The sequence below is a fragment of the Oryza sativa genome, chromosome 7 (assembly GCF_034140825.1).
Source record: "Oryza sativa Japonica Group chromosome 7, ASM3414082v1".
Lineage (NCBI taxonomy): Eukaryota > Viridiplantae > Streptophyta > Magnoliopsida > Poales > Poaceae > Oryza > Oryza sativa.
Genome location: NC_089041.1, coordinates 21222139 through 21249258, shown reverse-complemented (window position 1 = coordinate 21249258; position 27120 = coordinate 21222139). Strand labels below are relative to the sequence as shown.

The 27120-nt window shown below is 47.9% G+C and overlaps 3 protein-coding genes and 1 pseudogene across 5 annotated transcripts; all 4 read right to left on the bottom strand.

The window, feature by feature from the left end:
* Positions 1-11257: 11257 nt before the first annotated feature.
* On the bottom strand, positions 11258-12805 carry LOC9266420 (F-box protein At5g49610-like; annotated as a pseudogene).
* Positions 12806-16819: 4014 nt separating this feature from the next.
* LOC4343472 (F-box protein At5g49610) lies at positions 16820-18722 on the bottom strand. 3 transcript variants are annotated; one of them, XM_015789677.3, is made up of 2 exons: positions 18527-18722; positions 16820-18441 (listed from the first exon to the last, which is right to left on the bottom strand). In XM_015789677.3, the coding sequence occupies exon 2, from the start codon at positions 18312-18314 to the stop codon at positions 17181-17183; it is 1134 nt and encodes a 377-aa protein (XP_015645163.1). In that variant the 5' UTR covers positions 18315-18441; positions 18527-18722; the 3' UTR covers positions 16820-17180. The 3 variants fall into 3 exon arrangements, with proteins under 3 accessions (XP_015645163.1, XP_015645164.1, XP_015645165.1); XM_015789678.3 differs by having other exon boundaries at positions 16820-18344; XM_015789679.3 differs by having other exon boundaries at positions 16820-18325.
* Positions 18723-20436: 1714 nt separating this feature from the next.
* On the bottom strand, positions 20437-22224 carry LOC4343471 (F-box protein At5g49610). Its single transcript, XM_015789887.3, has 2 exons — positions 21989-22224; positions 20437-21801 (listed from the first exon to the last, which is right to left on the bottom strand). Exon 2 carries the CDS (start codon positions 21769-21771, stop codon positions 20638-20640), a length of 1134 nt encoding a protein of 377 aa, XP_015645373.1. The 5' UTR covers positions 21772-21801; positions 21989-22224; the 3' UTR covers positions 20437-20637.
* A 1127-nt stretch (positions 22225-23351) lies between these two features.
* On the bottom strand, positions 23352-26194 carry LOC136357186 (serine/threonine-protein phosphatase 7 long form homolog). The gene is made up of 8 exons (XM_066312148.1): positions 25748-26194; positions 25253-25663; positions 24864-25162; positions 24529-24787; positions 24187-24436; positions 24031-24096; positions 23809-23940; positions 23352-23745 (listed from the first exon to the last, which is right to left on the bottom strand). The coding sequence occupies exons 1-8, from the start codon at positions 25955-25957 to the stop codon at positions 23456-23458; spliced, it is 1917 nt and encodes a 638-aa protein (XP_066168245.1). The 5' UTR covers positions 25958-26194; the 3' UTR covers positions 23352-23455.
* Between the last annotated feature and the right edge of the window lie 926 nt (positions 26195-27120).

The window sequence follows — 27120 nt, the reverse complement described above, 5'->3', positions numbered from 1 at the left end:
ATTGAGGTCAGACGGCAGTGTTTGGCACAACCATCACTTGCTGACTGATAAGATCAGGTGGACCGTCGTGATTGTGCTATTGTCTTTAAAGAATTTAAAAAAAAAATCATAAAAAGAAAAGTCATGAGAAAAGATTAAAAGCTCATGTTCTATGCTTTGTTACCATGTTGATACTCTTTATGAACTGGGCATTAGCACATTAGCATGGGTTCATTGCTTTGATTATGTAAATCTTGCATGATTATGAGCTGGTTTGCTTCCTTTTAAGCTTCTTCTAGAAATAGCTATGCACACTAAATCACTAATCCACTTGAAAGCTGTTTGCTTGCTGGCGATACTATCCTGATATTCATAACTTGTTTCATACTTCTTTTGCACATGCTTAGCTAGGCTTGAGCACATGCTTGTATCTGTGTGATCCATGTCTACTTTTTGATGCCTTTAGATAACTCTCAAAGCTCTCAGAACTCTGGAATTTGCAAGTTTCAATCATTTTCATTTTGCATTTTTGTCTCTTTTTGGTCTTGATGGCATCATTGACAAAGGGGGAGAGAATTTTGCACTTATTGAAAATTAAAACTTGCTTTAGATCTTGGTGAAAGGGGGAGTTTGGCACATAGGGGGAGCATTCTTGCATTTGCATTTGCATCCCTTTTCTTCTTGTCACTTGGTCTTGATTTTTCGCGATTTCAAAATGACCAAAGTTCGACTTTTGCAAAATGGTTTGCTTTGTGTCAAAAATCAAATTTTCAAAATTTTGCTTGAGATTGTCAATGTTCCCATCAAGGGGGAGATTGTGAAACCATGTGTGATTATAGTTCTTTTGTGATGGGAAATTGACAAGTACCGGAAGTGCAAGAAGTGTGTGCGTAGACTAACATTGGTTAGGTTGTGACATCTATGCCAAGACAACGGTTGTTTGGCTCATGTGTGTGCAGGTGATCGCAGTCAATCTTAGTCAACGGCGGATCGGGACTAGACTCAGGGAGGAGTTGAGGTCCAGAACGATCAAGAATGCTGGGTGACAAGATTGGACGCAAGGTTGCACACGGTGGGCGGACACCGTGTGAGGAGGTCTTTACAACGGGCTTCACAAGGTCAAGTGTGCAAGCATCGGATTCGCGAAGAAAATTGGAAGGAGAAGAGGACTGTGCAAGGACATGAAGACCGAGTGCATTGCTGCTACAGTAATTCGGCTTACTGTAGCTAGCATGTATCATGTGCACGTGTGCTGCCATGATTGAATGGCAAGGAGACCAACAGGAGCTGGCCACTAGGCTTGTGGGCTGGCAGTTCGGTTGGCAGGGAAGGCCGAACCAACCCGGCCTAAGCACGTTGCTGACTCAAGATGGTGAAGGCCAGGCCGAGCAGGCCCTAGACATGACGACGGCCCAGCTCGGCTCGGCAAATGCACAGGTGTGTGCATGCGCGCGCGGAAGCGGGAGATCGTACGGCACCTGGAGGCGTGGCGGCCTTCTGTTCGTCAAGGAAGCGACCGGGTCCCACGCGGTTTTTCGCATGGCGCGCGCGGGAACATGGTTTTCGCGAGCGCGCGCAGAAGCGGCTCGGTGGGAGGAACGGCGACGTGACGTGTAGCGCCCGTTCCGTCGTGGCACCTAGCGGGAAAATTATCTCTTAAAAACCCTAATTGCGAAATTTGTTTCTTTGCTTGTTGTCTAGTGTCCGTGCCATCTCGGATCTCAATCCCCAATCTATCGTCGAGTCCATTTCCGAATCCAAATCCTTCCAAATCAAATCCCTCCGCAAAAGTCTATTTTGCCTCCCCCGGGGTCGATGGGCCGAATCCCTCTCGGCCCATCTCCCCCTCCCTTCCCCTGCGCTCTCTCTCTCTCTCTCTCCCTTCCCCCGCTCCGCCCGCGCGCCGCACGCGCGTGCGCGAGAGCCGCGCCGAGCGCTCCCTCCCCCTCCGCTCTGCCCGCGCGCGTGCGCGTGAGCCGCCCGCGCCGAGCCGAGTCCTCCCTCTCCGCTCCCTCGCTGCCGCTTCCCGCGCGCCGTGTTCGCGTGCGCACGCCCGCGTGGTCGCCGCCCTTGCCGCGCCTGCGCCGTCTGTGCCGCCTGGCCCCGCTGCCCTGCCGCGCAGCCGCCCGGCCCCGCTAGCCAGCGCGCGTGCCCGAGCCACGCCGCTCAAACCGCCACGCCGCCCGTTGCTTCCCGCGCGCGCGTGCCGTGGTGGCTGACCGCCTGGTCGCCGCCGTCGTCAGCGCCTGCCGCGCCTGTCGCTCGTGTCGCCGCTCCGCTCCACACCGCCCCGCCGTCATCGCCGTCGTCATCGCCTCGGCCCCGCCTCTCCGCGCGCAAGCCGCCAAGAGACGGAGGCAGAGCCCTCCTCCCTCTGCCGCGTCGCCCCCGCTCCCCTCCTCCTTTTCCCAAAGAAGCAAGGGGCAAGCCCCCTTTCTCTTCCCCATTTTCCTCCTTTTTCCCTCTCGCCGGCGTCACCTCTGTCGCCGTTTTGGCTGCTAGCCGGAGCGCCAGCTCGCGCCTTGACCGCCCTAAGTCGGTTCCCAAACCGACATTGCCGCCCTTAAAACCCAGCTCCCCCCTTTCCCTTCCTCTCCCATTCGCCTCCACGCCATTGCCGCCGCCTCCCGTGCTCTGTTCGCCGTCGCCGTTCGTCGTTGCGCGTGTCGGAGGAGCCGGCACGAGCAAGGACGCGGAAGGGGACTCCGGGCGCGCCCTTTTCTTCCTCTTCCTCGGCCCGAGGCCGGAGAGATTACTCCCGCGCCGTCGGCCTCTCGTCACAGCGCCCCTCCTCATCTCGGTAGTGCCTCCCTCCGTTCTTCCTCCTCGCTCCACCTCTCCCCCTTAGTTTTCGGTAGTAGCACGAGTAGCCTCCCCGTAGCTAGCCGGCGCCGCCCCGGCCGTTGCCGCCGCTCGCCGGGTGCTCGCCGCCGTCGCCGCCCGAGCTCGGAAGCGCCGCTCGTCGCCGGCCTCGCTCGGCGTAGCTCCGCCCAATCCGACGCTAGCATCGGATTCCCGTGGCCGCGTAGATGCTCTTGCCACCGGGAATTGGCCCCTCGTGACCTCGTCGCCGTTTTCCCCTTTTCTCTCCGCCGGTTGCCGCCGCCGCAATCCGCCGCCGACGGACTCCCTCCGGTGAATCCGAGCCGTTGGCTCGTCTCCCCTTGTCCTGTTCAACCACCCGGTGTACTCGCTTCCGCCTATATCGCCGTGGTTCGCTCCGCCGCTCGCCGTTGTCGTCCGCCGTCCGTTTCGGCCGGCGTCGTCGTCTACCTCCCGCCGGCCCGCGTGGCAGCCACGTAGGCGCCATGTCGGCGCCAGCTCGGCCGAGATCGGATCGGGCCAATCCCGGTCAGCCCCTCCCCGTGCGCGCGGTCCACCGCGAGCCGAGAGGCTGCGCGTGGGCCCGCCGCATCCGCGTCCACCGCGAACCGCGCGCGTGCACCGCATCCCTCCCCCACCCTAGCGCCGCGCCGCGTGCTCCCTCCGCACGGTGAGCCGAGCCGCTGACAAGCGGGTCCCACCCGGGACCGCGTGTGGTGAGCCCGGTCTACCGGCTCACTCTCTCCTCCCTTCCGCGCGCACGCCTTGGGCCGCTCTGGGCCGCCTTCTTGGGCCGGCCGGCCCATTTAGCTCGGCCGGACCGCCCATCTCTCTCGGGCCGCGCCCTAGCCGCCCGAGGAAAAGTCTATTTTCCCTCCCCTTTTTTTTCTTTTCTTTTCTTTTTCAAAAAGGATTTAATTAAATCCTTTTCCTTTAGACCAAAAATCCAATAATCTTAGAAATTCAATATCTTCCCAACCGTAAATCCGTTTGACTCCGTTCAACTTCCAAAATTCCTCAAATCTTGAGATCTATCTAATGGCACGCTTAGAGGTCATTAATAGGGCTTTATTTTCGCCGTTTGTTGAGTTGTCCCGTTTCGCGTGTAGTTTCGGAGCCCGAAGATCCGCAGCGCGAGGCTTTCGAGGATCAAGCTCCAGATCTCGAGCAAGGCAAGCCACCTTTGAACATCTTGAGCCTATATTTGAAATTTAATCATATTGCTTGCAAAATATTATGCATTGATAGGATTGCACTTAATATGTTGCCCCGTCTGCAAGGCAGATCGGTGGGCATACCTAACTTGTTGCATTTGATCCTTCCATTGTTAATTGCTATACCATGTCCCCTTGTAACCATCCAGTTGCGCCTCGATATTCGTGCACTCTGTGCGAGTATCGACGGTCGCCTTCAAACTTAAAATCTGAGTAACAACTTGGGTAAAACTGGAGTTTTACAAAAGACTTGGAAAACCCGACACCTGGGTCGGTGCTTGCGAACTAAATGAATTTCCAAAACCGCGGACCGGGGAACGTACCGGGTGTACGGTTTTCCCGCTCTTGCACTTAAGGACCGTTTCCTTGGAATTTCATCCAAACATAAGATAAGTACGACCATATGGGTGGAATGGGACACCCCTGGCTGAGTAACTAGCTTATCAGGGGAGCCTTGATGCCGAGAGACATGTGGATTCGCCGGGGTGGTGTCGGGGAGGACCCCTGGGCTTCCTGGCACAGTATGGTCTGGGACCTAACCTGTTGTTAGTCTGGGACCCCTCTCGTCGGTATATGGTAAACCTGTGTCGGCTTTGGAAATGCCTTGTCATGAAAGCTTGGAGGTCTCCCGACGTGGCTGATCCCCACGGGCTGGGTGATCCGGGTTAGTAATGTCGTGTGGGTAAAGTGTACCCCATCTGCAGAGGTTAACAAACTGTTCGAACAGCCGTGCCCACCGTCATGGGCGGATGTGAGGTGATTCCTAGCGTAGTTTTGTTTGACTACTGCTTGTGAAATTGTTGTTGTAGAAAGGGGTTCGCTGTTTGAAAAATCTGCAGCTGATGGGATCAGCTAGGCCCGGGTGGCCGTTTGAAAGTTGTTGGCCCGGGTGGCCGTTTGAAAAGCTGTTGGCCGGGTGCCAACCTTGTTTTCAATTTTAAAGACTGATACATTGCACATACTCCGACCGGACGAGACGCACTGTCTCAACCGTGTCGTTTGAGAAACACTCACTTAGCTGTTTTTAGAAAAGAGTTCAAATAAAATCAACAGCAAAAACAACAGCCTTTCCTTGAAGCCTACATTAAACACTTATTTCCCTTGGCTTGCTGAGTACTCCCGTACTCACCCTTGCTCTATATAAATAATCCCCCCCCAGTTGCTGAAGAAGAAGAAGCGGATCCTGCTGATGAGGAGTTCTTTCAGGAGCAAGCCGGCTACGATGAGTTTTAGGGTTTCGGTCTAGTTCCCAAGTCGCGCCTGTGTTGGTTGGTCCTAGTCCTGGCTTCCGTTTCCCTTTTGTAATGCAGTTGTGAGCTCGGGATCTGTCCGTAGCCCAACATGACTGTATCTCTACTCTATAATAAAGTGACCGCTGTTGCTGTGATATTCTGTCTCCCTGTGATACCAGCACTGTTTCCTAGGACTGGTATCGACCAACAGGTTAATTTGGAGCGTCACGGGCTAGTTCCGGTCGGGATTAGTTCGGGGCGTGACATGACGGCTTCGGACTGGTGGCGCGCAGGCGTGAGAGGAGCAGGCACGCGCTCTCTGGGACGCGTGGCGCGGATGCGTTGGCTTGGAGGAGCACGACGCGGATCGGTGCACGCTGATTGGCTTGAAGTGGAATCACGCGGATCGCACGAGGGCGCGCAACGTGGAGAGCTCGGATCAACAACGTGGCGACTATCCAGGAGGCTTCCTTCGGATCTAAGGAACAATGGACAGCCAGGATTACATCAAGGCTAGGGTTTCGCCCTAGGGATATTTGAGACAATGTCTTAGGGGTCTTAGGCTATAAATAGAGAGATGGATGCAAGGGTGGAGGTTGCTCCTTTTGTAATCCTTTTGAGATGCTCGGTGAGAGAGTTTCGGTGTGAGTTTGGAGTGTGTTTGCCCGAGAGGCTTTTGTATTAGGATTAGTTTGGAGTGTGTTTGTCCGAGAGATTTTAAGTTTGTGTTAATGTTCCTCTGAAGGAATATGTTTGCTCTTAGTTGAGCGGTTATTTTGCATCACCTTTGAATGAAATGATTTGAAGGATTTCGTTTTTGCCTTGTTCATTTAAATTCCGCAATTTAAATTCTACTTGCAATTTAAACTTTGCGATGATGAGTTTTGTTATCTCCTCCTCACCTCTCTTCTAGTTTGGGAAATTCCTTTTCTCTTTCTCTTCTAGTTTCGGGAATTTCTTTCTCTCTTCTTTTCTAGATCCGGCTTCTCTAATAGCCGCGGTTCTAGTAAGGATTTTTGAGAAATCCGGCTTGATGAGTATTTTCGGGGGTAAGATTTGAATTGCTATATTCACACCCCCTCTATAGCTGTTCTTGGTCTTTCAGCCAGGACTTGCTCACGCACTTGAACTGGCACACGGAGCGGACGGGGAGGCGGCGGAGGACCTCGACGATGAGCTCGTCGGTGAGACTGGCCGCCGGGTTGCGCCGCTTGTTGGGAAGGTTCTCCTCCATCGGGGGTGGGTGGAGGAGAGGAAGTCGTCAGCCTGCAACCGCGTGAAGAGGGATTGACCGCGGCAAGAGCAGATCGAGCAGGTGAGCAGATGGGGATTAAATTGAGCAAAACATCGAAATGGCGAAGAAAGAAAAATCTGGTAACAAATCGGCATCATTGGGTTCGTTAATCCACCTACGAAACGAACTAATCTGAGGACTAAATGTGTAGATCAGGAACCTACCGATCAAGGCAGGGAAGCGATGCCGCCGCGCGCGTGACTTGCCGCTCGGCCTCGGCTGACCCGTGGAGCTCGTCGGACGGGACACCAGGACGGCAAACCTAGCACCCTCACCGGTTAAGGCCAACCATTGCGCCGGCTATCCTGCTGCGATGTGCGCCGGTCACGGAGAAGAAGAGATAGAAGCGGCGGCGGCGGCGGCGAAGGCGAAGGCGACGAAACCCCTAGATGCCTCCAATTCAGTGTCTGCCGGGATATTGGTTCCAAATTGGAAAATAAGGGTCCGTTTAGTTCACGGCTGTCACATCAAATATTTGATACATGCATGGAGTATTAAGGCTCCGTTTAGTTCGCGAAATAAAAATTTTTGGGTATCACATCAGACGTTTGACCGGATGTCAGAAGGGTTTTTCGGATATGAATGAAAAAACTAATTTCATAACTCGCCTGGAAACCACGAGACGAATCTTTTGAGCCTAATTAATCCGTCATTAGCACATGTGGGTTACTATAGCACTTATGACTAATCATGGACTAATTAGGCTCAAAAGATTCATCTCGTAAATTCCCCCTTAAATGTGCAATTAGTTTTTATTTTTATCGATATTTAATACTTCATGCATGTGTCTAAAGATTCGATGTGATGTTTTTGGGAAAAAAAAATTTGAAACTAAACAGGCACTAAATGTAGAAAAAAACCAATTATACATATTGCGTGTAAATTATGAGATAAATCTTTTTAAGTCTAATTACTAAATCTTTTAAGTCTAATTACGCCATAATTTGATAACATTGTGCTAAGTAAACATTTGCTAATGATGGATTAATTAGGCTTAATAAATTCGTCTCGTAGTTTCAAGTGGAATCTGTAATTTGTTTTGTTATTAGACTATGTTTAATACTTCAAATGCGTGTCCGTATATCCCATGTTTCACACCAAAAATTTTCGTTCGCGAACTAAACATGGCCTAAGTTCTTTTGACTCCCTTAGCTACTGGCCAAATCTGATTCGTATCCTAACCATAATATATGATATCGCGACCCCTTAAGCCATTACTATCTTGGACTGTGCACTCCACGTCTTCAAAACACATTTCCTGAAAATACTTTTTGTTGCATTGCGTACAATGTTTTTTAAGGCCATGTTTAGATTCTCTGGCAAATTTTTTCACCCTATCACATCGAATATTTGGACACATACATAAAGTATTAAATATAGAAAAAAAACTAATTACACAGATTACGTGTAAATTGCGAGATGAATATTTTAAGCCTAAATGCTCTATGATTTGTCAATGTGATGCTACATTAAATATTTGCTAATTACAGATTAATTAGGCTTAATAAATTCGTCTCCAGTTTACAGACGGATCATGCAATTTGTTTTGTTACTTCAAATGTGTGTCCGTATATTAGATGTGACACGGCATAATATTTTCACCCATGATCTAAGCACCTCCTAAGCTACTCCCTCTATTAAAAAAATAATATAGCATTAGATGTGACATGCCATTTTATTAGATTATGTCTTGTCCAATAATAGGTTTTTTATGGAGTTTGCTAAGTGCATTTCTAAAAATATTTAATATATCTTTATAATAAAATATATAACCGTGACAATAATCTCACGAATAATCTGTTTCACTTGCTGAAAGATTTTGAAGCATTCTTGTTGCTGGGAGTATTTTAAAGGAGAACATTATCACCATCTTTTGTAGTGCAAGGGATGGAAAACACAATAATTTGGAAATGGAATATTTGGTTAGATCACACTACAAAATTCAATTGCACGACAATTGTGGACTATAGCACATAAATAGCTTCCAAAACTGCTGCTGAAGGTAAATGCTAAATTTGCATGGTTTCATTGCAGGGATGTTCACATGGTTAATTATGCCCTTTAGGCGGCCAGGAGAATGAAATGTCAAATTACAACGATTTTAAGGAAGCTTAGCCATGTGGTAGTAACTTTTTTTTAGATGCATTTGCGATTTGACAGTAATAACTTAGTAAGGACATAATTGAAAGAAGTGTATAACTTTTTTTTATGTCATTCTGAATTTCTGGTTTATACACATTCGAACTTAGAGAAGGAACATAATAGTTGAAGTTTTGATAATTTTTATCACGGTTTGTAGCAGGTAATTGGGAAAATTGATAAGGGTAAACATGAGAGGAAGCCAGCATGCATAGTTGAACTATTGTAGAACTTTTTGGTTTACCAATCTATGCTATCCTCGATGTACCCTTGTACGTGCTCTTGTTTGAACATACACAAACTTTCTCTCTCTCTCTCTCTCAAACTAGAAAAGGTAAGGAAAGCAATATTCCAATTATTAAGATCATTAAAAATCACCACACAGAAAAGTAAGGGTCTGCTGGGAAGGCGACGAAACCCCTAGATGCCCCCAATTCAGTGTCTGCTAGGACATTGGTTCCAAATTGAAAAATAAGGGTCTGTTTAGTTCAGGGCCGTCACATCGAATATTTATAAATGTATGGAGTATTAAATGTAGAAAAAAACCAATTATACAGATTGCGTGTAAATTATGAGATAAATCTTTTAGGTCTAATTACGCCATAATTTGACAATGTTGTGCTACAGTAAATATTTGCTAATGACGGATTAATTAGACTTTTCGTCTCGTAGTTTCCAAGCGGAATTTGTAATTTATTTTGTTACTAGACTATGTTTAATATTTCAAATGTGTGTATGTATATCCAATATGACACGCCAAAAATTTTTCTTCGGAAACTAAACAGGGCCTAAGTTCATTTGATTCCCTTAGCTACTGGCCAAATCTGATTCGTATCCCTAAACCACAACACTTGATATCTCGACCCTTTAAGCCATTACTATCTTGGACTGTGCACTCCACGTCTTCAAAATACATTTCCTGAAAATACTTTTTGTTGCATTGCGTACAATGTTTTTTAAGGCCATGTTTAGATCCCCTAGCAAGTTTTTTCACCCTGTCACATCGAATGTTTGGACACATGCATAAAGTATTAAATATAGAAAAAAAATTAATTATATAGATTGCATGTAAATTGCGAGACGGAACTTTTAAGCCTAAATGCTCCATGATTTCTCAATGTGATGCTACATTAAATATTTGCTAATTACGGATTAATTAGGCTTAATAAATTCGTCTCCAGTTTACAAACGGATCATGTAATTTGTTTTGTTACTTCAAATGTGTGTCCGTATATCCAATGTGACACGGCAAAATATTTTCACCCTTTGATCTAAACACCCCCTAAGCTACTCACCTCCATTAAAAAAATAATATAGTATTAGATGTGATATACCATTTTATTAGATTATGTCTTGTCCAATACTAGGTTTTTTTATGGAGTTTGCTAAGTGCATTTCTAAAAATATTTAATATATCTTTATAATAAAATATATAACCGTGACAATAATCTCACGAATAATTTGTTTCACTTGCTGAAAGATTTTGAAGCATTCTTGTTGCTGGGAGTATTTTAAAGGAGAACATTATCACCATCTTTTGTAGTGCAAGGGATGGAAAACACAATAATTTGGAAATGGAATATTTGGTTAGATCACACTACAAAATTCAATTGCACGACAATTGTGGACTATAACACATAAATAGCTTCCAAAACTGCTGCTGAAGGTAAATGCTAAATTTGCATGGTTTCATTGCAGGGGATGTTCACATGGTTAATTATGCTCTTTAGGCGGCCAGGAGAATGAAATGTCAAATTACAATGATTTTAAGGAAGCTTAGCCGTGTGGCAGTAACTTTTTTTAGATGCATTTGCGATTGGACAGTAATAACTTAGTAAGGACATAATTGAAAGAAGTATATAACTTTCTTTATGTCATTCTGAATTTCTGGCTTATACACATTCGAACTTAGAGAAGGAACATAATAGTTGAAGTTCTGATAATTTTTATCACGGTATGTATCAGGTAATTGGGAAAATTGAAAAGGGTAAACATGAGAGGAAGCCAGCATTCATAGTTGAACTATTGCATAACTTGTTAGTTTTAGAGAAACATCCAGGGTCTTCCGGCTAGCTCCACAAGGTGGTGGACTAAACGACCTGGGTTCGAAGCCTCACTCCTTCTAATTATTTGATATTAGGTCATCCCCTAATATTCTCGTTTATTTTTTAACTTGTTAGTTTACCAATCTATGCTATCCTCGATGTACCCTTGTACGTGCTCTTGTTACACACACTCTCTCTCTCTCACAAACTAGAAAAGGTAGGGAAAGCAATATTCCAATTATTAAGATTATTAAAAATCACCACTCACCACACTCCTTTCTGTTATTTTGCCTGAGAGCCTGTGCTTATGTCTGAAAACCGGTAACCCCAGTGTTACGTAAAAACTATGTAGGACTTCTGCTTTCGATAAAAAGCTGGGCCCTGTGGCCTTCCCTCAAAGAAAAATCACCACACAGAAAAGAGTAGAAATGATCTAGGAGACAGTAAGCTGCAAGGGTCCAATACAGACAGGTACTTCAGAAAAGAAGAAAAAGAGAAAAAGAATGCGGGAAAAAAGGACAGTACATATGTTCCAACATGACATCAAGCTTAACTAGCATAGGGTTTTTGAAGGGAACTAGCATAGGGTTACATCAGTGGAATAAAAACAGGGCATAACCTTCGGAACAACAGAACTTACATAATTAGCTTACCATCTACGATTTAAGAGCGTTCTTCAAAATAACTTGAAGAGGATTAATCAAATACAATAAAACAGAACTTCATAATTCTTATTAGAGACTGGCTGGCCCACTCTAAGCCTGATTCTCCTAAGGGAGAAAAGTTGTTTTTGCAACAACAGAAGTGGAGCCGCACCTCTGCAAGTTGGCCATTAGCGCCCATCAGTTAACAACTCAGAGAATAGTGGAACATATGGCAGGGATGCAAATCCACTGCTGTACTGCACCTGCAGTACGTTTCACTGACGTGTGGGTCCCACCTATTCCGGGCCCACATGTCAGTGGCACTTACTGCACATGCATTACAGGAGATGATCGCAACTCATATGGCAGATATGGCCAGCAGTAGTCATGTCCGAGATTGCGTATAACACGCACTTCCTTGCGATCCATTTCATATGCCATCAAAGTATTGTCCAATCCATAAACAAAGAAGATCAAATTGCAATCTGGATGAACTGCAATTACTTGGTACTCAAAATCAAGTCGATAATTCTTCCCTTCAAACAGGTCCAAGGAGCTAACAGTGTGCTTTAAGATCCAATTATTTGTATCATAGTCTTCAAGAAACCAAATTGACAGTTTGAAGATATCGAGCAGATCGACATTAAAAGCACTCAGGCAACCCTGAGTTTGATGAATTATGCCAATGTCATTATCACGGTCTGGCACAGGAATTTTCCTCCATTTCTTCCCCTCCATGTCAACCGCCACAATCTCATCAGCAGGCGTGACAGAGTGCAGAAAACCATTGAGGAAAACACTTCTTCGATTGACCGAAAGGCTGACAAGAACTACACCATTCCATCCATTTACATGGACACTCCATAGCCCAGTTTTAGACGAATTGATCTCCACCCCTGTGACGCATTCAGCTTCATCCTCCACATACTCGACCACATGGAAATGCGATGAGATGGCTGGATCAAAGCACAAGCAGGCAATGCGGTTCTCGCCATCAGCCCAATTGGCGTCCGGCAACATCACCCATTCCTCGGTCGCGGGATTGCACACGGCATAGTGGAACTTGCTAACACCATCAAACTGCAGGCAGCGGCAGAGGAGGAGGCCATTGCAGGAGTCCAAGGGGATGACCTCTTTGCACTGCGGCAGGAAGGCGAAGGTCGGGGAGATGAGGGGCATGCCTATCCCGGTGACGTTGGTGAAGTGGTGCTCCGCCGCCGAGCGCTCCTCGCTGAAGCTCGTGTAGAAGAAGCCGGACAGCGTCTGCGGCAGCTTCTTGCGGTGGTCATGGTCGGCGATGAGGTCGCGCCAGTACGGGCAGACGCCCTTGGAGCGGCACACGGAGCGGACGGGGAGGCGGCGGAGGATGTCGACGACGAGGTCGATCGTCGGTGAGGCTGGCCACCAGGTTCCGCCCCACGGGGAGATCCTCCATCGGGTGAAGCTGCCGGAGCCCGGAGAGGCCTTTAGCCTGCAATCCGTGAATCCGCGAAGAGGGATTCGAGCAGATGGAGCAGGTGAACAGTGAGCAGATGGGGATTGCTCGAACAAAACAATCAAAACGGCAAAGAGATAAATATCTGACAACGGATCAACACCATGGGTCATCAATCCGTGCACTAGACGAACTAATCCGAGAAGGTAAATCAGTAAATGTTTAGATCAGGAAACCTACACATCAAAGCAGCTCGCTCACTGCGGTGGCTAGCTTCACTCGGGCTACCATCGTCAAGAGCATCGTGGATGTCTCTCCCATTGCCCCTTCTCCTCTGCATGCTGGCTAGCCCCGCCTCACATCTGGCTTAAAGGGTCGAGATATCAGGTGTCGTGGTTTAGGGATACGAATCAGATTTAGCCAGTAGCTAAGGGAATCAAATGAACTTAGGCCCTGTTTAATTTCCGAAGAAAAATTTTTGGCGTGTCATATTGGATATACAGACACACATTTGAAATATTAAACGTAGTCTAGTAACAAAATAAATTACAAATTCCGCTTGGAAACTACGAGAAGAAAAGTCTAATTAATCCGTCATTAGCAAATATTTACTGTAGCACAACATTGTCAAATTATGGCGTAATTAGACTTAAAAGATTTATCTCATAATTTACACGCAATCTGTATAATTGGTTTTTTTCTACATTTAATACTCCATACATTTATAAATATTCGATGTGACAGCCGTGAACTAAACAGAGCCTTATTTTTCAATTTGGAATCAATGTCCCAGCAGACACTGAATTGGGGGCATCTAGGGATTTCGTCGCCTTCCCAGCAGACCCTTACTTTTCTTTTCTGTGTGGTGATTTTTAATGATCTTAATAATTGGAATATTGCTTTCCTTACCTTTTCTAGTTTGAGAGAGAGAGAGAGAGAGAGAAAGTTTGTGTATGTTCAAACAAGAGCACGTACAAGGGTACATCGAGGATAGCATAGATTGGTAAACCAAAAAGTTCTACAATAGTTCAACTATGCATGCTGGCTTCCTCTCATGTTTACCCTTATCAATTTTCCCAATTACCTGCTACAAACCGTGATAAAAATTATCAAAACTTCAACTATTATGTTCCTTCTCTAAGTTCGAATGTGTATAAACCAGAAATTCAGAATGACATAAAAAAAGTTATATACTTCTTTCAATTATGTCCTTACTAAGTTATTACTGTCAAATCGCAAATGCATCTAAAAAAAGTTACAGCCACATGGCTAAGCTTCCTTAAAATCGTTGTAATTTGACATTTCATTCTCCTGGCCGCCTAAAGGGCATAATTAACCATGTGAACATCCCTGCAATGAAACCATGCAAATTTAGCATTTACCTTCTGCAGCAGTTTTCCAAGCTATTTATGTGTTATAGTCCTCAATTGTCGTGCAATTGAATTTTGTAGTGTGATCTAACCAAATATTCCATTTCCAAATTATTATGTCTTCCATCCCTTGCACTAAAAAAGATGGTGGTAATGTTCTCCTTCAAAATACTCCCAGCAACAGAAATGCTTCGAAATCATTCAACAAGTGATACAGATTATTCGTGAGATTATTGTCATGGTTATATATTTGATTATAGAGATAAATTAAATACTTTTAGAAATGCACTAAGCAAATACTCTCTCCGTAAAAAAAACTAGTATTGGATAAGACATAACCTAATAAAATGATATGTCACATCTAATAGTAAATTGTTATTATTATTGGATGGAGGGCTTACAAAAACATTCTACACAATGCAACAAGAAGTATTTGGGTTAATTCAATCCATGCCAATGTAAATATGGTTATTAAAAAAATACTATTACAATTCGTCTATTCATAAGCGTGCCACTCAAATTTTACAAAACTAGAACCATGCCATCGTCATCACATTTTCCATCCATCTCCTTCTTTCCCCGTCTTCTTCCTTCGTTCTTCCCATCTTCTAGCGTTGTGATGATAGCGATAGCAGCACGAGCGGTGGTGGCGCCGTGGGGCTCACGAGGCAGCGGCAGAGGCAGAAGAACGGCCAGGAGCGCGGAGGTGCGTCCACCATTCAACCACCAATGAGGACCGCCATTCGACTGCCGATAGGGACCCGGCCACAGCGACCCGGCCGCGACGGAGGCGAAGGACTGGCCCGGAGTACAGAGGCTCGACCGCCATCCACACCGGTGGGGGCGGGCCTCACGCGGCGGTGGAGGACCGACCCGAAGCGTGAAGGCACGACTGCCATCGAAGTAGAGGTTGTTGTCCCGGCCTCACTCGGCCAGCCATGGAGCTTGACCTCCCGCCGAAGCAACCGGCCCTACCGCGTGCTCCTCTTCTTGTTGCTCCCTCACCTCCTTGCCGCCATCGGCAGCGCTCCCTGCGGCTGCGTGGCTGTGAAGCTTGCTATGAGCGGGCGTGATGCGAACCCATCGGCCTGCTCCCTACAGCGGCGGTGAAGGCGTTCGCGGTGGCGGCGGGAGGAGGCCGGCTTGCCGCCACCGGCGACACGAAGGAGCGAGGTTGTCGTGCGTTTGAGGGGGGTGGAAAAGAAGGAAAAGCAGCAGCAGCAAGACGGAGCGCCGCCGCCGCCGCCGCCGTGCGTTCCTTACTACAGGATGTTCCTTGTGATTTAGGTCCACCATCAATAAACGTTTTTATCTCAACTCATATGAAATCACCTCTCATAAATTTCACTTTCATATCCACATGAGTCTAGTAGACAAATAAATGTTTATAACAATATTACTCTTATATAATTAGATTTATCATTAATCACCAAAACCAAATTTTTAGTTCCTCCTTTTCTCTTAACAGAAGACGATAGGCCTCACCAAACCATGCCTTCACCTTGGCCCTCTTCATCTTGCCATAGAAAAAAAAATCTGCTCTTGAATACGACCAAATCAGCCTTAAAAAAAAAAAGAGCCAAGCATTGCTGGTGTTATATATGCAGCAGAAAAAAGTTATTTACAACTTCACCAAGGTGAAAAAAAAAGGGAAAAATAAAACAAACACTCTACTGTACAACCCCTTCAGATTGCTATCTCAAGATTCTCACGATATCTCTTGCACCATAGTAGATCCAAAGGTTGATCTCATCGACAATCTTGCTTGTGAGTTGGTCGGCTGTTAGAGCCTTCCGCTCTAGAGCCTCTACTCGGGCATGGCGAGCGGCGACATGGCGGTCCTATCCGGCCATTGCCACGCCGCCGCGACACTCCAACTCCAGTACGATTCGCTCCTCTCTGTTTTCTTCTTCCTCTGCTTATGTCTCTTGATTTGCTCTGCAACTACTAGTTCTGAGTCTGGGGCTCTGATAGCTGATAACGGCGCATGCAGAGGCGTGTCTAGAATGTTACAGTATCCAAAACAAGCATTATACATTGAAATAAAATTCGAATTGTGATCAACTGTTCTTAGCAAGACGTACATTCGTCCCGGTTATCTGTAAAACAGTTAGCAGCTTGGCAAGTTGGCATCAGCCATCAAGGCCTCAATGCTGCCAATGCCCTCCCATGAGCCATTTTGCAGCTCGCATCACACTCTTGTGATTCGTATTGTTGCAAATGAACATCACGGTGCAATGAATTGCAAGTGCATTTTGGTGTTAAAAACGATAAGAAATTTCACGGCGCAGATAAACATTATGTTCTATTGTTCTGAACAGAATAATATATTGGAACTTAGAGGAGGAGCAGAATAGTTGCAGTTTTGATCAACTTTGTCATGGTTGTAGCAGGTAATTTGCAAAATTCAGAAGGGTAACCATCAGAGGATCATCAGCCTGGATAGTTGAACTATCATAGCAGCACTTTTTGGTTACCAAACTCTCTCTAACCACAAAGGCCTGGGGAAGTAATATTCCAATTAATGAGACAATTATAGATCACCATACAGAAAAGAAACGTGTAGAAATGATCTGCAAGGGTAAACATATAGAAGCACTAAAGAAAAGAATAAAAAAATAAAAAGAATGATGAAAACAGGAAGTACATATGTGGTGTGCTCCAACATTCAAAACATTAGTCACACTGTCACAGTACCCTAAACAGATTGTGCTGATACAGTCAAAAGACCTTTCAGTGTTAGCATATTACATCAAAGCTTCACTATAATAGGGTAAACACCAGTAGAATAAAACAAGACAACCTTCAGAGTAACAGGACAAACCTTCCAAAAGACAATCTACATAGTACTAGTACTACCATCTGACTTCTTAATTCAAGTACAATAAAACAGACCTTGCTAAATCCTTGTACTAGAGAATGGCTTTCTGCCCACTCTAAGCTTGGTTCTCCTAGTGCAAAAGGATGTTTTCGCAGTAGTAAAAGTGGAGCCGACGCTCTGCATGTTAGCGCCCATCTGCAAATGACTCATAAAAGAGTGGAACATACGGTAGATATGGATCCGAGGAGTCATGTCCAAGATTGCGTATAACACGCACTTCCTTGCGATCCATTTCATATGCCATCAACGTTTTGTCCCATCCATAAACAAAGAATATCAAATTACATTCTGGATGAACCACAATTATTTGGTAGTCAAATCCAAACTGATATTTCTTCCCTCCAAACAGCCTCAAGGAGCTAACGGTGTGCTTTAATATCCAATTATCTGTATCATAATCTTCAAGAATCCAAATTGACAGTTTGAAGATGTCATCTGGATCAACATTAAAAGCACATAGGCGACCCTGAGTTTGATGAATTATGCCAGTATCACCTTCAGGCTCCGGCATAGCAATGGTCCTCCATTTCTTCCCCTCCATGTCAACCACCGCAATCTCAGCAGCACACGTAGCAGAATGCAGAAAACCATTAAGGAAAACACTTCTCGGATTGGCCCAATGCCTTAGAAACACATCATCGCCCCATCCACTCACATGAAGAGTCCACAACCCAGTTTCGGAAGAGTAGATCTCAACCCCCGTGACATCTTCATATTCAGCCTCCACATACTCAAGAACATGGAAATGCGAGGAGATTGCTGGGTCGAAACACAGGCAGGCAATGCGGGTCTCGCCATTAGCCCAGTCGGCATCCGGCAACATCACCCATTCCTTGGTCGCAGGATTGCACACGGCATAATGGAACGGCTCAATCTCATCATCGCTGTTGTTAGGCCCGGGCTGGAAGCAGCGGCAGAGGAGGAGGCCATTGCAGCAGTCCAAGGGGACGACCGTGTCGCACTGGGGCAGGAAGGAGAATGACGGGTAGATGAGAGGCACCCCTTTCCCGGAGACGTTGGTGAAGTGGTGCGCCGAGCAAGGGCAGCGCTCGCCGCTGATGCTTTTGTAGAAGAAGCCGGACAGCGTCTGCGGCAGCTTCTTGCGGTGCTCACGGTCGGCGATGAGGTTGCGCCAGGACCGGCAGACGCGCTTGAAGCGGCACACGGAGCGGACGGGGAGGCGGCGGAGGATCTCGACGACGAGGTCGTCGGTGAGGCTGGCCGCCGGGTTCCGCCGCCCCATGGGGAGATCCTCCATCTCGGGTGAAGCTGCGGAGAGGGTGTCAGCCTGCAATCCGCGAAGAGAAGGGGATTCGCCGGCAAGAGCAGAACATGGGGATTGGATTACCCGAACAGAAACATCGAAATGACAAAGAAGTAAAAATCTGACAACGAATCAACACCAACGGTTCATCAATCCATGCACTAGACGAATTAATTTTGGGAAGTAGAATAGATCGGGGAACCTACCGATCAAGGCAGCTCACTGGGAGGCACGAAGCATTAATTGCCGCGCGGTGCGGCTGCTCAGTCACGGCAGCCCCCCGTGCGCTCGCTACGGAGCAGGTCGCACGTGCCGGCAACCTATAGCCCTCGCCGGCAAAGCCGCGCCGGCTGCCTCGCCGGTCACCGAGAAGAAGACCTAGAAGCGGCGGCGAGGCATCCCAATGTGGCAATGTCGTTGCACTTCAGTAGTACAACCGTGACCTGCTTGGAAGGCCGGTTTTAGGCCCAAAACCCCGGTGGAAATGATCGGCCAGGTTTGGAAAAAAGTATACTTTGACTCCTCAAATGTCGTCTAAGTGTTGATTTATGTCATCCTACCACAGAACCGAACCAGGTATATCGACTCCTCTAACTATTAAATTCGGTACAAACAATATTTTTGGGTGGATTTGGAGGTATATTTCTTGGTGGTTTTGGAGGTAGTTTTAGCTGATGTGGCGCTTACGTGATGGTTTTGACTAATCTTTGTCCTCCGTGCCGCTTACGTGGCATTAGAATAAAAACAAAAATATAAAAATATGTGGGACCCATCCTCCCTCTCCTTTCCTTCTTCCTCCTCCCTCTCTCTCTCCCCCGCCCTTTTCTCTTCACCTTGGCCGGAGTGGCGGTGGGATAGTGGTGGGAACGACGGCGGTAGGGAACATCGGCAGCGTCCGGTGGTGGTGCACGCGCTCGTCCAGAGCCAGGTTGTGTCCAGTGGTGGGGAGGAGAAGGAGAAGGCGGTTGGCAGGAAGGATGCGGCTGAGGAGAGCGGAGGAGGAGGACGGCGTCCGATGGTGGGGACGGCCCGTCCGGTGGCAGGGGTGGCGCCACCAACAACTTCCTCGCCTGGCCCCCTACCATCCACGCACGGGGGAGGAGCTCACCGGCCGTCCACGCGCGGGGAGGAGCTCGCTAGTGGGGTTTTCGGTGCGCTCGAGCCACGGGAAGGGCCGAACGGGGTGAGCCGAAGAAGGCAGCGGGGTGGTTGGTCGGAGTCACACTACTGCTCCAGCTTCGGGGAGGATCTTGTGCTTCGTGCTTCGGCTGAACGCTGTCGCCGCCGTCGCTTTCGCTCCCTACCGCCATCCTCACCGCCACTGCCATCCCCACCGCCATCCCCACCGCCGCTCCGGCCAAGGTGAAGAGAGAAGCCGGGGAAGAGAGATGGAGGGAGGAGGAAGAAGGGATGACATGTGGGTCCCACATGTCGGTGGCTACCACAATACATTTTTTTGTGCGAATGGCATATGGTCCGACATATATTTTTTTTATTTTTGTTTTTATTCTAATTCAACATAAGCGCCGCACAGGGCAAAGATCGATCGAGACCGCCACGTCAGCCACCACCAAGGGACATTGTTTGCACTGATTTTGATAGTTGGAGTCGATATACCCGGTTTTGTAGTTGGAGGATATGAATCATACTCGGACGATAGTTGAAGGAATCAAAGTAGTTGCAGTTTTGATAACCTTTATCATGGATGTAGCAGGTAATTTGCAAATTCAGAAGGGTAACAATCAGAGGAAGCCAGCGGCTAGCCTGGATAGTTAGAACTATAGTAGTCTCTAGCCAGAAATGGCAGGGGAAGCAATATTTGAATAAATGAGATCACTATCGATCACCAAACAGAAAAGAAACGTGTAGACAAATACTTCAGAAAATAAGAAAAAAAGAAAAAGAATGAAGAAATCGAGAAGTACATATGTGATATGTTCCTAACTTCCAATTGAAGTTCCAAAACATTGGTCATTGGTCATGGTACCCTAAACTGATAACACTGGTACAGTCAAAAAGACCTGCCAGTCTTAGAACACGGCATCCAAGCTTAACTACCATGGAGTAAAACACCAGTAGAATAAAACAAGTCATACACTTCAGAACAATGACAAACTTTCCAAAAGCCAATTTACTTACTACGTACCATCAGACTTAGCAGCATTCTCAAAACAACACAAAGGAAAAGACATCATTCTAGTACAAACTGAACTTCCTAATTAAATATCAGAGATTGGCTTTTCTCACTCTTAGCTTGGTTATCCTTGGTGCAAAAGGATGTTTTTGCAGTGATAGAAGTGAAGCGACACTCTGCACGTTAGCACCCATCTGCTAATGACTCATTAAAGAGTGGAACATATGGTAGATATGGCTCAAAGGAGTCATGTCCGAGATTGCGTATAGCACGAACTTCCTTGCGATCCATTTCATATGCCATCAACGTTTTGTCCCATCCATAAACAAAGAAGATCAAATTACATTCCGGATGAACTGCAATTATTTGGTAGTCAAATCCAAACCGATATTTCATCCCTCCAAACAGCCTCAAGGAGCTAACGGTGTGCTTTAATATCCAATTATCTGTATCATAATCTTCAAGAATCCAAATTGACAGTTTGAAGATGTCATCTGGATCAACATTAAAAGCACATAGGCGACCCTGAGTTTGATGAATTATGCCAGTATCACCTTCAGGCTCCGGCATAGCAATGGTCCTCCATTTCTTCCCCTCCATGTCAACCACCGCAATCTCAGCAGCACACGTAGCAGAATGCAGAAAACCATTAAGGAAAACACTTCTCGGATTGGCCCAATGCCTTAGAAACACATCATCGCCCCATCCACTCACATGAAGAGTCCACAACCCAGTTTCGGAAGAGTAGATCTCAACCCCCGTGACATCTTCATATTCAGCCTCCACATACTCAAGAACATGGAAATGCGAGGAGATTGCTGGGTCGAAACACAGGCAGGCAATGCGGGTCTCGCCATTAGCCCAGTCGGCATCCGGCAACATCACCCATTCCTTGGTCGCAGGATTGCACACGGCATAATGGAACGGCTCAATCTCATCATCGCTGTTGTTAGGCCCGGGCTGGAAGCAGCGGCAGAGGAGGAGGCCATTGCAGCAGTCCAAGGGGACGACCGTGTCGCACTGGGGCAGGAAGGAGAATGACGGGTAGATGAGAGGCACCCCTTTCCCGGAGACGTTGGTGAAGTGGTGCGCCGAGCAAGGGCAGCGCTCGCCGCTGCTGCTTTTGTAGAAGAAGCCGGACAGCGTCTGCGGCAGCTTCTTGCGGTGCTCACGGTCGGCGATGAGGTTGCGCCAGGACCGGCAGACGCGCTTGAAGCGGCACACGGAGCGGACGGGGAGGCGGCGGAGGATCTCGACGACGAGGTCGTCGGTGAGGCTGGCCGCCGGGTTCCGCCGCCCCATGGGGAGATCCTCCATCTCGGGTGAAGCTGCGGAGAGGGTGTCAGCCTGCAATCCGCGAAGAGAGGGGATTCGCCGGCAAGAGCAGAACATGGGGATTGGATTACTCGAACAGAAACATCGAAATGACAAAGAAGTAAAAATTCTGACAACGAATCAACACCAACGGTTCATCAATCCATGCACTAGACGAATTAATTTGACAAGAAGTAGATGTTTAGATCGGGGAACCTACCGATCAAGGCAGCTCACTGGGAGGCACGAAGCATTAATTGCCGCGTGGTGCGGCCGCTAGGTCACGGCAGCCCCCGTGCGCTCACCGCGGAGCACGTCGCACGCGCCGGCAACCTACAGCCCTCGCCGGCAAAGCCGCGCCGGGCCGCCGGCTGCCTCGCCGGTCACCGAGAAGAAGAAGACCTAGAAGCGGCGGCGACGCATCCCCGATGTGGGAATGCCGTTGCAGTTCAGTACACCCATGAGTCCGACCGTGACCTGCTTGGAAGGGAATTTTTTTTATTTTTAATTTTTTTTATTAAAAGTTTTACAAAAATAATTTTCCATTTTGAAAATTGACGGAAGTAGTCGCCTACCGCCCTCTGGGAGAGCGATTTTTAAAAATCGCCCTCCCGGAGGGCGGCGAAAATGACGTGGCAGACGGCCGTTCGCTCTCGGGCGACGGCCGTCAACGAAATTTGCAGGCGGCCCCCTTGCCGCTCTCCGCGAGGGCGATTTTGTACTGTGCGGGGGGCCGCCTGCAAATGGGCGGCGAGGGGGGGCATGGAATTTTGCAGGCGGCCCCCTTGCCGCCCTCCGCGAGGGCGATTTTGTACTGTGCGGGGGGCCGCCTGCAAATGGGCGGCGAGGGGGCATGGAATTTTGCAGGCGGCCCCCTTGCCGCCCTCCGCTAGGGCGATTTTGTACTGTGCTCTATATTTTTGTATAAATATCAATAGTTATCAAATCTTTTTATATTGAAAACTATACAAGATTAAAATCTCCAAGACTGGTAAAATACAATTTTATTATTTTGTAGGGCATATTTGGATTGTTACCGTACAAATATTTTGTTACCGTACAAATATTTTATTAATTTTTAGGGCATATTTGGATTGTTAGTGCCAAATTTTTCTTCACGACCAAATATTTGGTAAAGTAAAATTGCATTTGATCATATTTGGTTTGCTGCCAAAATGTAAAATTGTAGTGAAGAATGTTCTACATAATCTCAAATCTAGATTACGTATTACCAATGAATAGGCTTCCATTTTCGTGTGTTGTGTGCTAGTGGGAAAGAAGATATGAAGAGGTTGCCTTCAGATTGTCAATTATATAGCGTCGTTTTCACTGCAATATATGTGAACTCAATGAGATACATTATTCATTAGATATGACAAGACGATCACGCGTGGGCGTGATTCACTTTATGTAAACAGGCAGCGCCGAAAGTTGATAGTGATAACTCGAGCTGCCGCTTTTCATGTGTGCTGTTGTGGACTGTGCGCGCTACTGGATCTGACACTACCGTGCAGCGCCGAAAGTGTGTTGTCGTGAGCATAAGTTGTTCTAGTACCATATGAATGAAAAGAACTATGTAGACGAGACAAACACAAGTAGTACTGCAGTAGTAATAGCAAAAGTAGTACTGCTTTACAAGTTTGTAAGCCAAAAGAAACGGTCACATAAGGACTGAAGAGGTAGAACACTACTGACGAGGCCTCTTACCCCTGTCCCTCCTACCCTGCGCCCTAATGTGCCCGTGGGAGTACGTGAGTCGGTCCGGGGGTACGGCACGGCCAACCCGTCCTGCCTGTACAGGTGTGACCTCTGGCTGCTCCTGAGTGTGCGCCTCTGGAGCTCCTCCAAGCTGAGAGGAGCCTAGTACGTCGTGGTGGTCTGCACCGTGCAAGTCGTCGTCGTAGAACTGGCTAGTAGGACCAGTCCTACCGGCGTGAGACGAAGAGGCCCCAGTACCGAAGATCCCGGCTGCAAATCCTGCTGGACAAGGACCATCAGTTTCGTACAGGTATTTAACAGTATTAATAAAAAGTAAAGTACCGTGTGGGCGAGGGATCGACGCTCCGTGAGAGGAAGAGCTGGCGAACGCGCCCGAAGAGGTGGCGAACGCCCCTGCGGAGCTCGTGGAAGCGCCGGTCGTGCCTGCGAACGCGCTCGAAGGCAGACGAGGTCCTGCGATGAGGAAACGTGCAGTTAAAACATGGTGACATAATCGTGCAAAAGCTGAAACAAAAATGAACTAATATCTGGGCTGAACTGTACCGTGCGAAACCGGTGCTGTAGGTCGCACTGATCCGAAGCTAGGGGCGCTCGAAGGCAAACGAGGTCCTGCGAGGATGGATCATCAAGTTACGACGGGGTGATGTTTTCGTACAAAAACAGAAACAAAACTTAAGAAACCTCTGGGCTGAGCAGTACCGTGCGAAATAGGTGCCGTAGGTCGAGGTCCTGCTCCGACAGTAGGCGCGCGAGGCCGTGGTTGTACCGGACCAGCTGGAGGTACGACGTCCACGGCGCTGCGACAGGAGAAGACGCGCATGACCGCACGCATCTTCTCCTGCATCCGGTCGAAGGTCACCCTCTGCTCAACGTCAGTCAAGTGCAAACCTCTGTTCAACCTCACTTGGACTGCGGTGATATCGGCACTGATATCCCGTGCGGCATCAGCCTATGCAAGATGGAAATAACAAATTCAGTAGTTGTCCTATATTATGCAAGATAAATGAAATAATTGTAAGAAGTAATACAAATTGGACGTACCGCCACGAAGTAGTCTCGGTCACGGTGCGTGGGATACGCGTCCGTGACAGCGGCAACGTGCGGCTCTGGGGCATCTGGAGTGAAGGTCACACGCGCACGAGTGCGAGGAAGGTACCAGCGAAGGTAGTCACGGTAGTTCTCCTCCGTGTGTGGGAAGAGCTCGTTGATCACCTCCTCTGTAGCTAACACCCAGTCGTCAACGTACTGCTGTACACGTGGAGCCCAAAGTGCGCCTGCTAGCTGTCCCCGTCGAGTCAACCTGTGAAGAGAGGTAAATTATATGGCTCGATGAAGTAATTATCATAAAAATTTAGAAATGAACAATCCGAACTCACGAGTGGTCGGCAGGGAGGACGGTCGGCTGCACGTTGCCCGGAAACACCTGCCTAAGTCCGAACTGTCTCATCACACGCTGCGGGCAGTGAGGCTCAACGAAAATGTCGAACACCATCGGCAGGATGGTGAGCCAGTAAGCCTGGTCGCGTGTGCACAAGGACGAAAGTCCTAGCGGTGCTCTCGCAGCGACGGCCTCTTCTATGTACGGCTCCCAGATGACGTCGCTCGGCTGGAGACGGTCAAACTCGAACACGAAGTCCGGGTAACCACGTCTCACCTGGACGTGAGCGTAACGACGCTGCAATAAACATGATCGGAATTAGACATGTTATGTGAAGAAAAAAAAAAGACGACTGATAAACTTATAACGCAGCGAAGTTGCACTAACCCCACGTCGACACCAGTAAGTCCCCATCGTGGGACCGTCCTCTGGCCACTGCGCGCTGCGACCAACCCCGTAGGGTGCGCTGTCCACCACTGGTCGACCTATGGCAAACCTCTCGGCTGCCCAAAGCTGAAGCAACATAGGGCAGCCAGCGATGATCGCTCCCGCGTCAGTCTTCGTGCACGCCTCACAGAGGGCACGGTACGTGGCTGCTAGCACGGCAGAACCCCAGCTCCACTGCGGCACGTCCTGTGGCTGAGCATCCGCGATGGACCGTGCGTAGTGGACCAGCCGGAAGTCCACAGCGTGCCCGTGGGTGCTAGTGAACATCACCCACCCGAACAACCACAACAGGTACGCCTCAAGGGAGCGTCGGACCGAGTAATCATCAGCGTCAGGGTGCAGAAGGTCCGCCTACAATTAAGAATGAAATGTTAGTACAAAACACTCATTCGGTCGCAAATAAGCACGTATGATAATAACAACTTATTTACTTACAGTGAACTGGAGCAACCAAGCCTTGCTAGGCCCGACTGTAGAGTACGGAGGAAGGGTGGTGGTCGGTCCTAGGTGTGGAAGGCGCATCACCTGCTCGAAGCGCGCAGTGATATCCTCCTTCCACCCAAAAACACCGTCCACGGGACCAACTGCTGCTCCCGCCAGCGGTAGCCCGAGCAGGTACGACACGTCCTGCAGTGTCGGAGCCATCTCCCCACAGGGAAGGTGGAACGTGTGCGTCTCAGGTCTCCAGCGGTCTACAAGAGCGGCAAGGAGTGACCGGTCTGCATCCCACCGCTTCGCTGGGTCACGGTCGTCCGCCGCCGCCTCAACAAGCCTACAAAGTGGTAGAAGGCCTGCCGCACGCAACCTGTATAGAGCAAACTTCAAACATAAGTACAACACAAAGCAAAGTTGAGTTGAAATGTGAACATACGCGTACCAAGGAACGTGATGGGGGTCGACACGCAACCACTCGCGCGACGTGCGTGGACGGAAGGTGCCGAGCTGTGCACCCTCGACTGCTGACAGGAACGAGCGGTGGTTCCTGTCAATCCCACGGTTCAACAGCGCCGGTGTGTCGTACGCCATACCTGCATCAAATAGGTTGATCAGAAACATATAAATAATTAGTTCAACATAAGTAATAAATGTTCATAAGCGAATTACTAACACATATTAAACAAGAGTACAAACAAACAAAAGTGTTTAGTCCGAACACTCATCACGATAACATTATGATACAACACCGAATAATTCGCAATACTACTAGTACAACAATAGTCGGAGGTACTCATTACAACAACATTGAATTGAAATTACACGATAGAAGTATTTAGTCCGAACACTCATTACATCACAACAGCATTTTATTTCCTAAATCGAAAGCATTGTTACACCATGGAATCGCCTGCTGCGCGACGACGCCTTGGCCTTGCGCGCCTGCTTGTTGTTCCTTCACCAGGTGGTCGCCTACCATCACTTGCCTGTCCAGATGGACTAGCATCTGCGCCGCTTGGAACTTCTGCATTCTTCGGGCATTTCTTGTAAGTATGGCCGCGCAGATCACACTTGCTGCAACGTAAAGTCCTCCCACCTGCTTCTGACTCATCCATATCATTTCTGATGCGTCTAGTTTGGCGTCGACCCTTTTTCACCCTTAACTTAGATGGATCTGGAATATAAAAAACTTGGGCACTCAGCGTTGTGTAAGATCCTGAGATCCCGAACCCATATATCTCCTCACTCCATGTATGAAAGATTGCTTCTTTCCTGAAATAATTTGAGACGTACACATTGGGAGATATGCCACAATCACCGGCAGCAGCAAGAACGTGTGAGCAAGGAAGGTGATGAAGCTTCGGCTTCATACA

Excerpts from the sequence above, each read along its gene's own strand:
- LOC4343471 (XM_015789887.3), bottom strand. The coding sequence starts at position 21,771 with ATGGAGGATCTCCCCATGGGGCGGCGGAACCCGGCGGCCAGCCTCACC.
- LOC4343472 (XM_015789677.3), bottom strand. The coding sequence starts at position 18,314 with ATGGAGGATCTCCCCATGGGGCGGCGGAACCCGGCGGCCAGCCTCACC.
- LOC136357186 (XM_066312148.1), bottom strand. The coding sequence starts at position 25,957 with ATGGCTCCGACACTGCAGGACGTGTCGTACCTGCTCGGGCTACCGCTG. Across the intron at positions 25,163-25,252 it reads CTTACTGGTGTCGACGTGGG|CGTCGTTACGCTCACGTCCA; the intron begins GTTAGTGCAACT and ends TGTTTATTGCAG. Across the intron at positions 23,746-23,808 it reads GTCGATCCCTCGCCCACACG|GATTTGCAGCCGGGATCTTC; the intron begins GTACTTTACTTT and ends CTTGTCCAGCAG.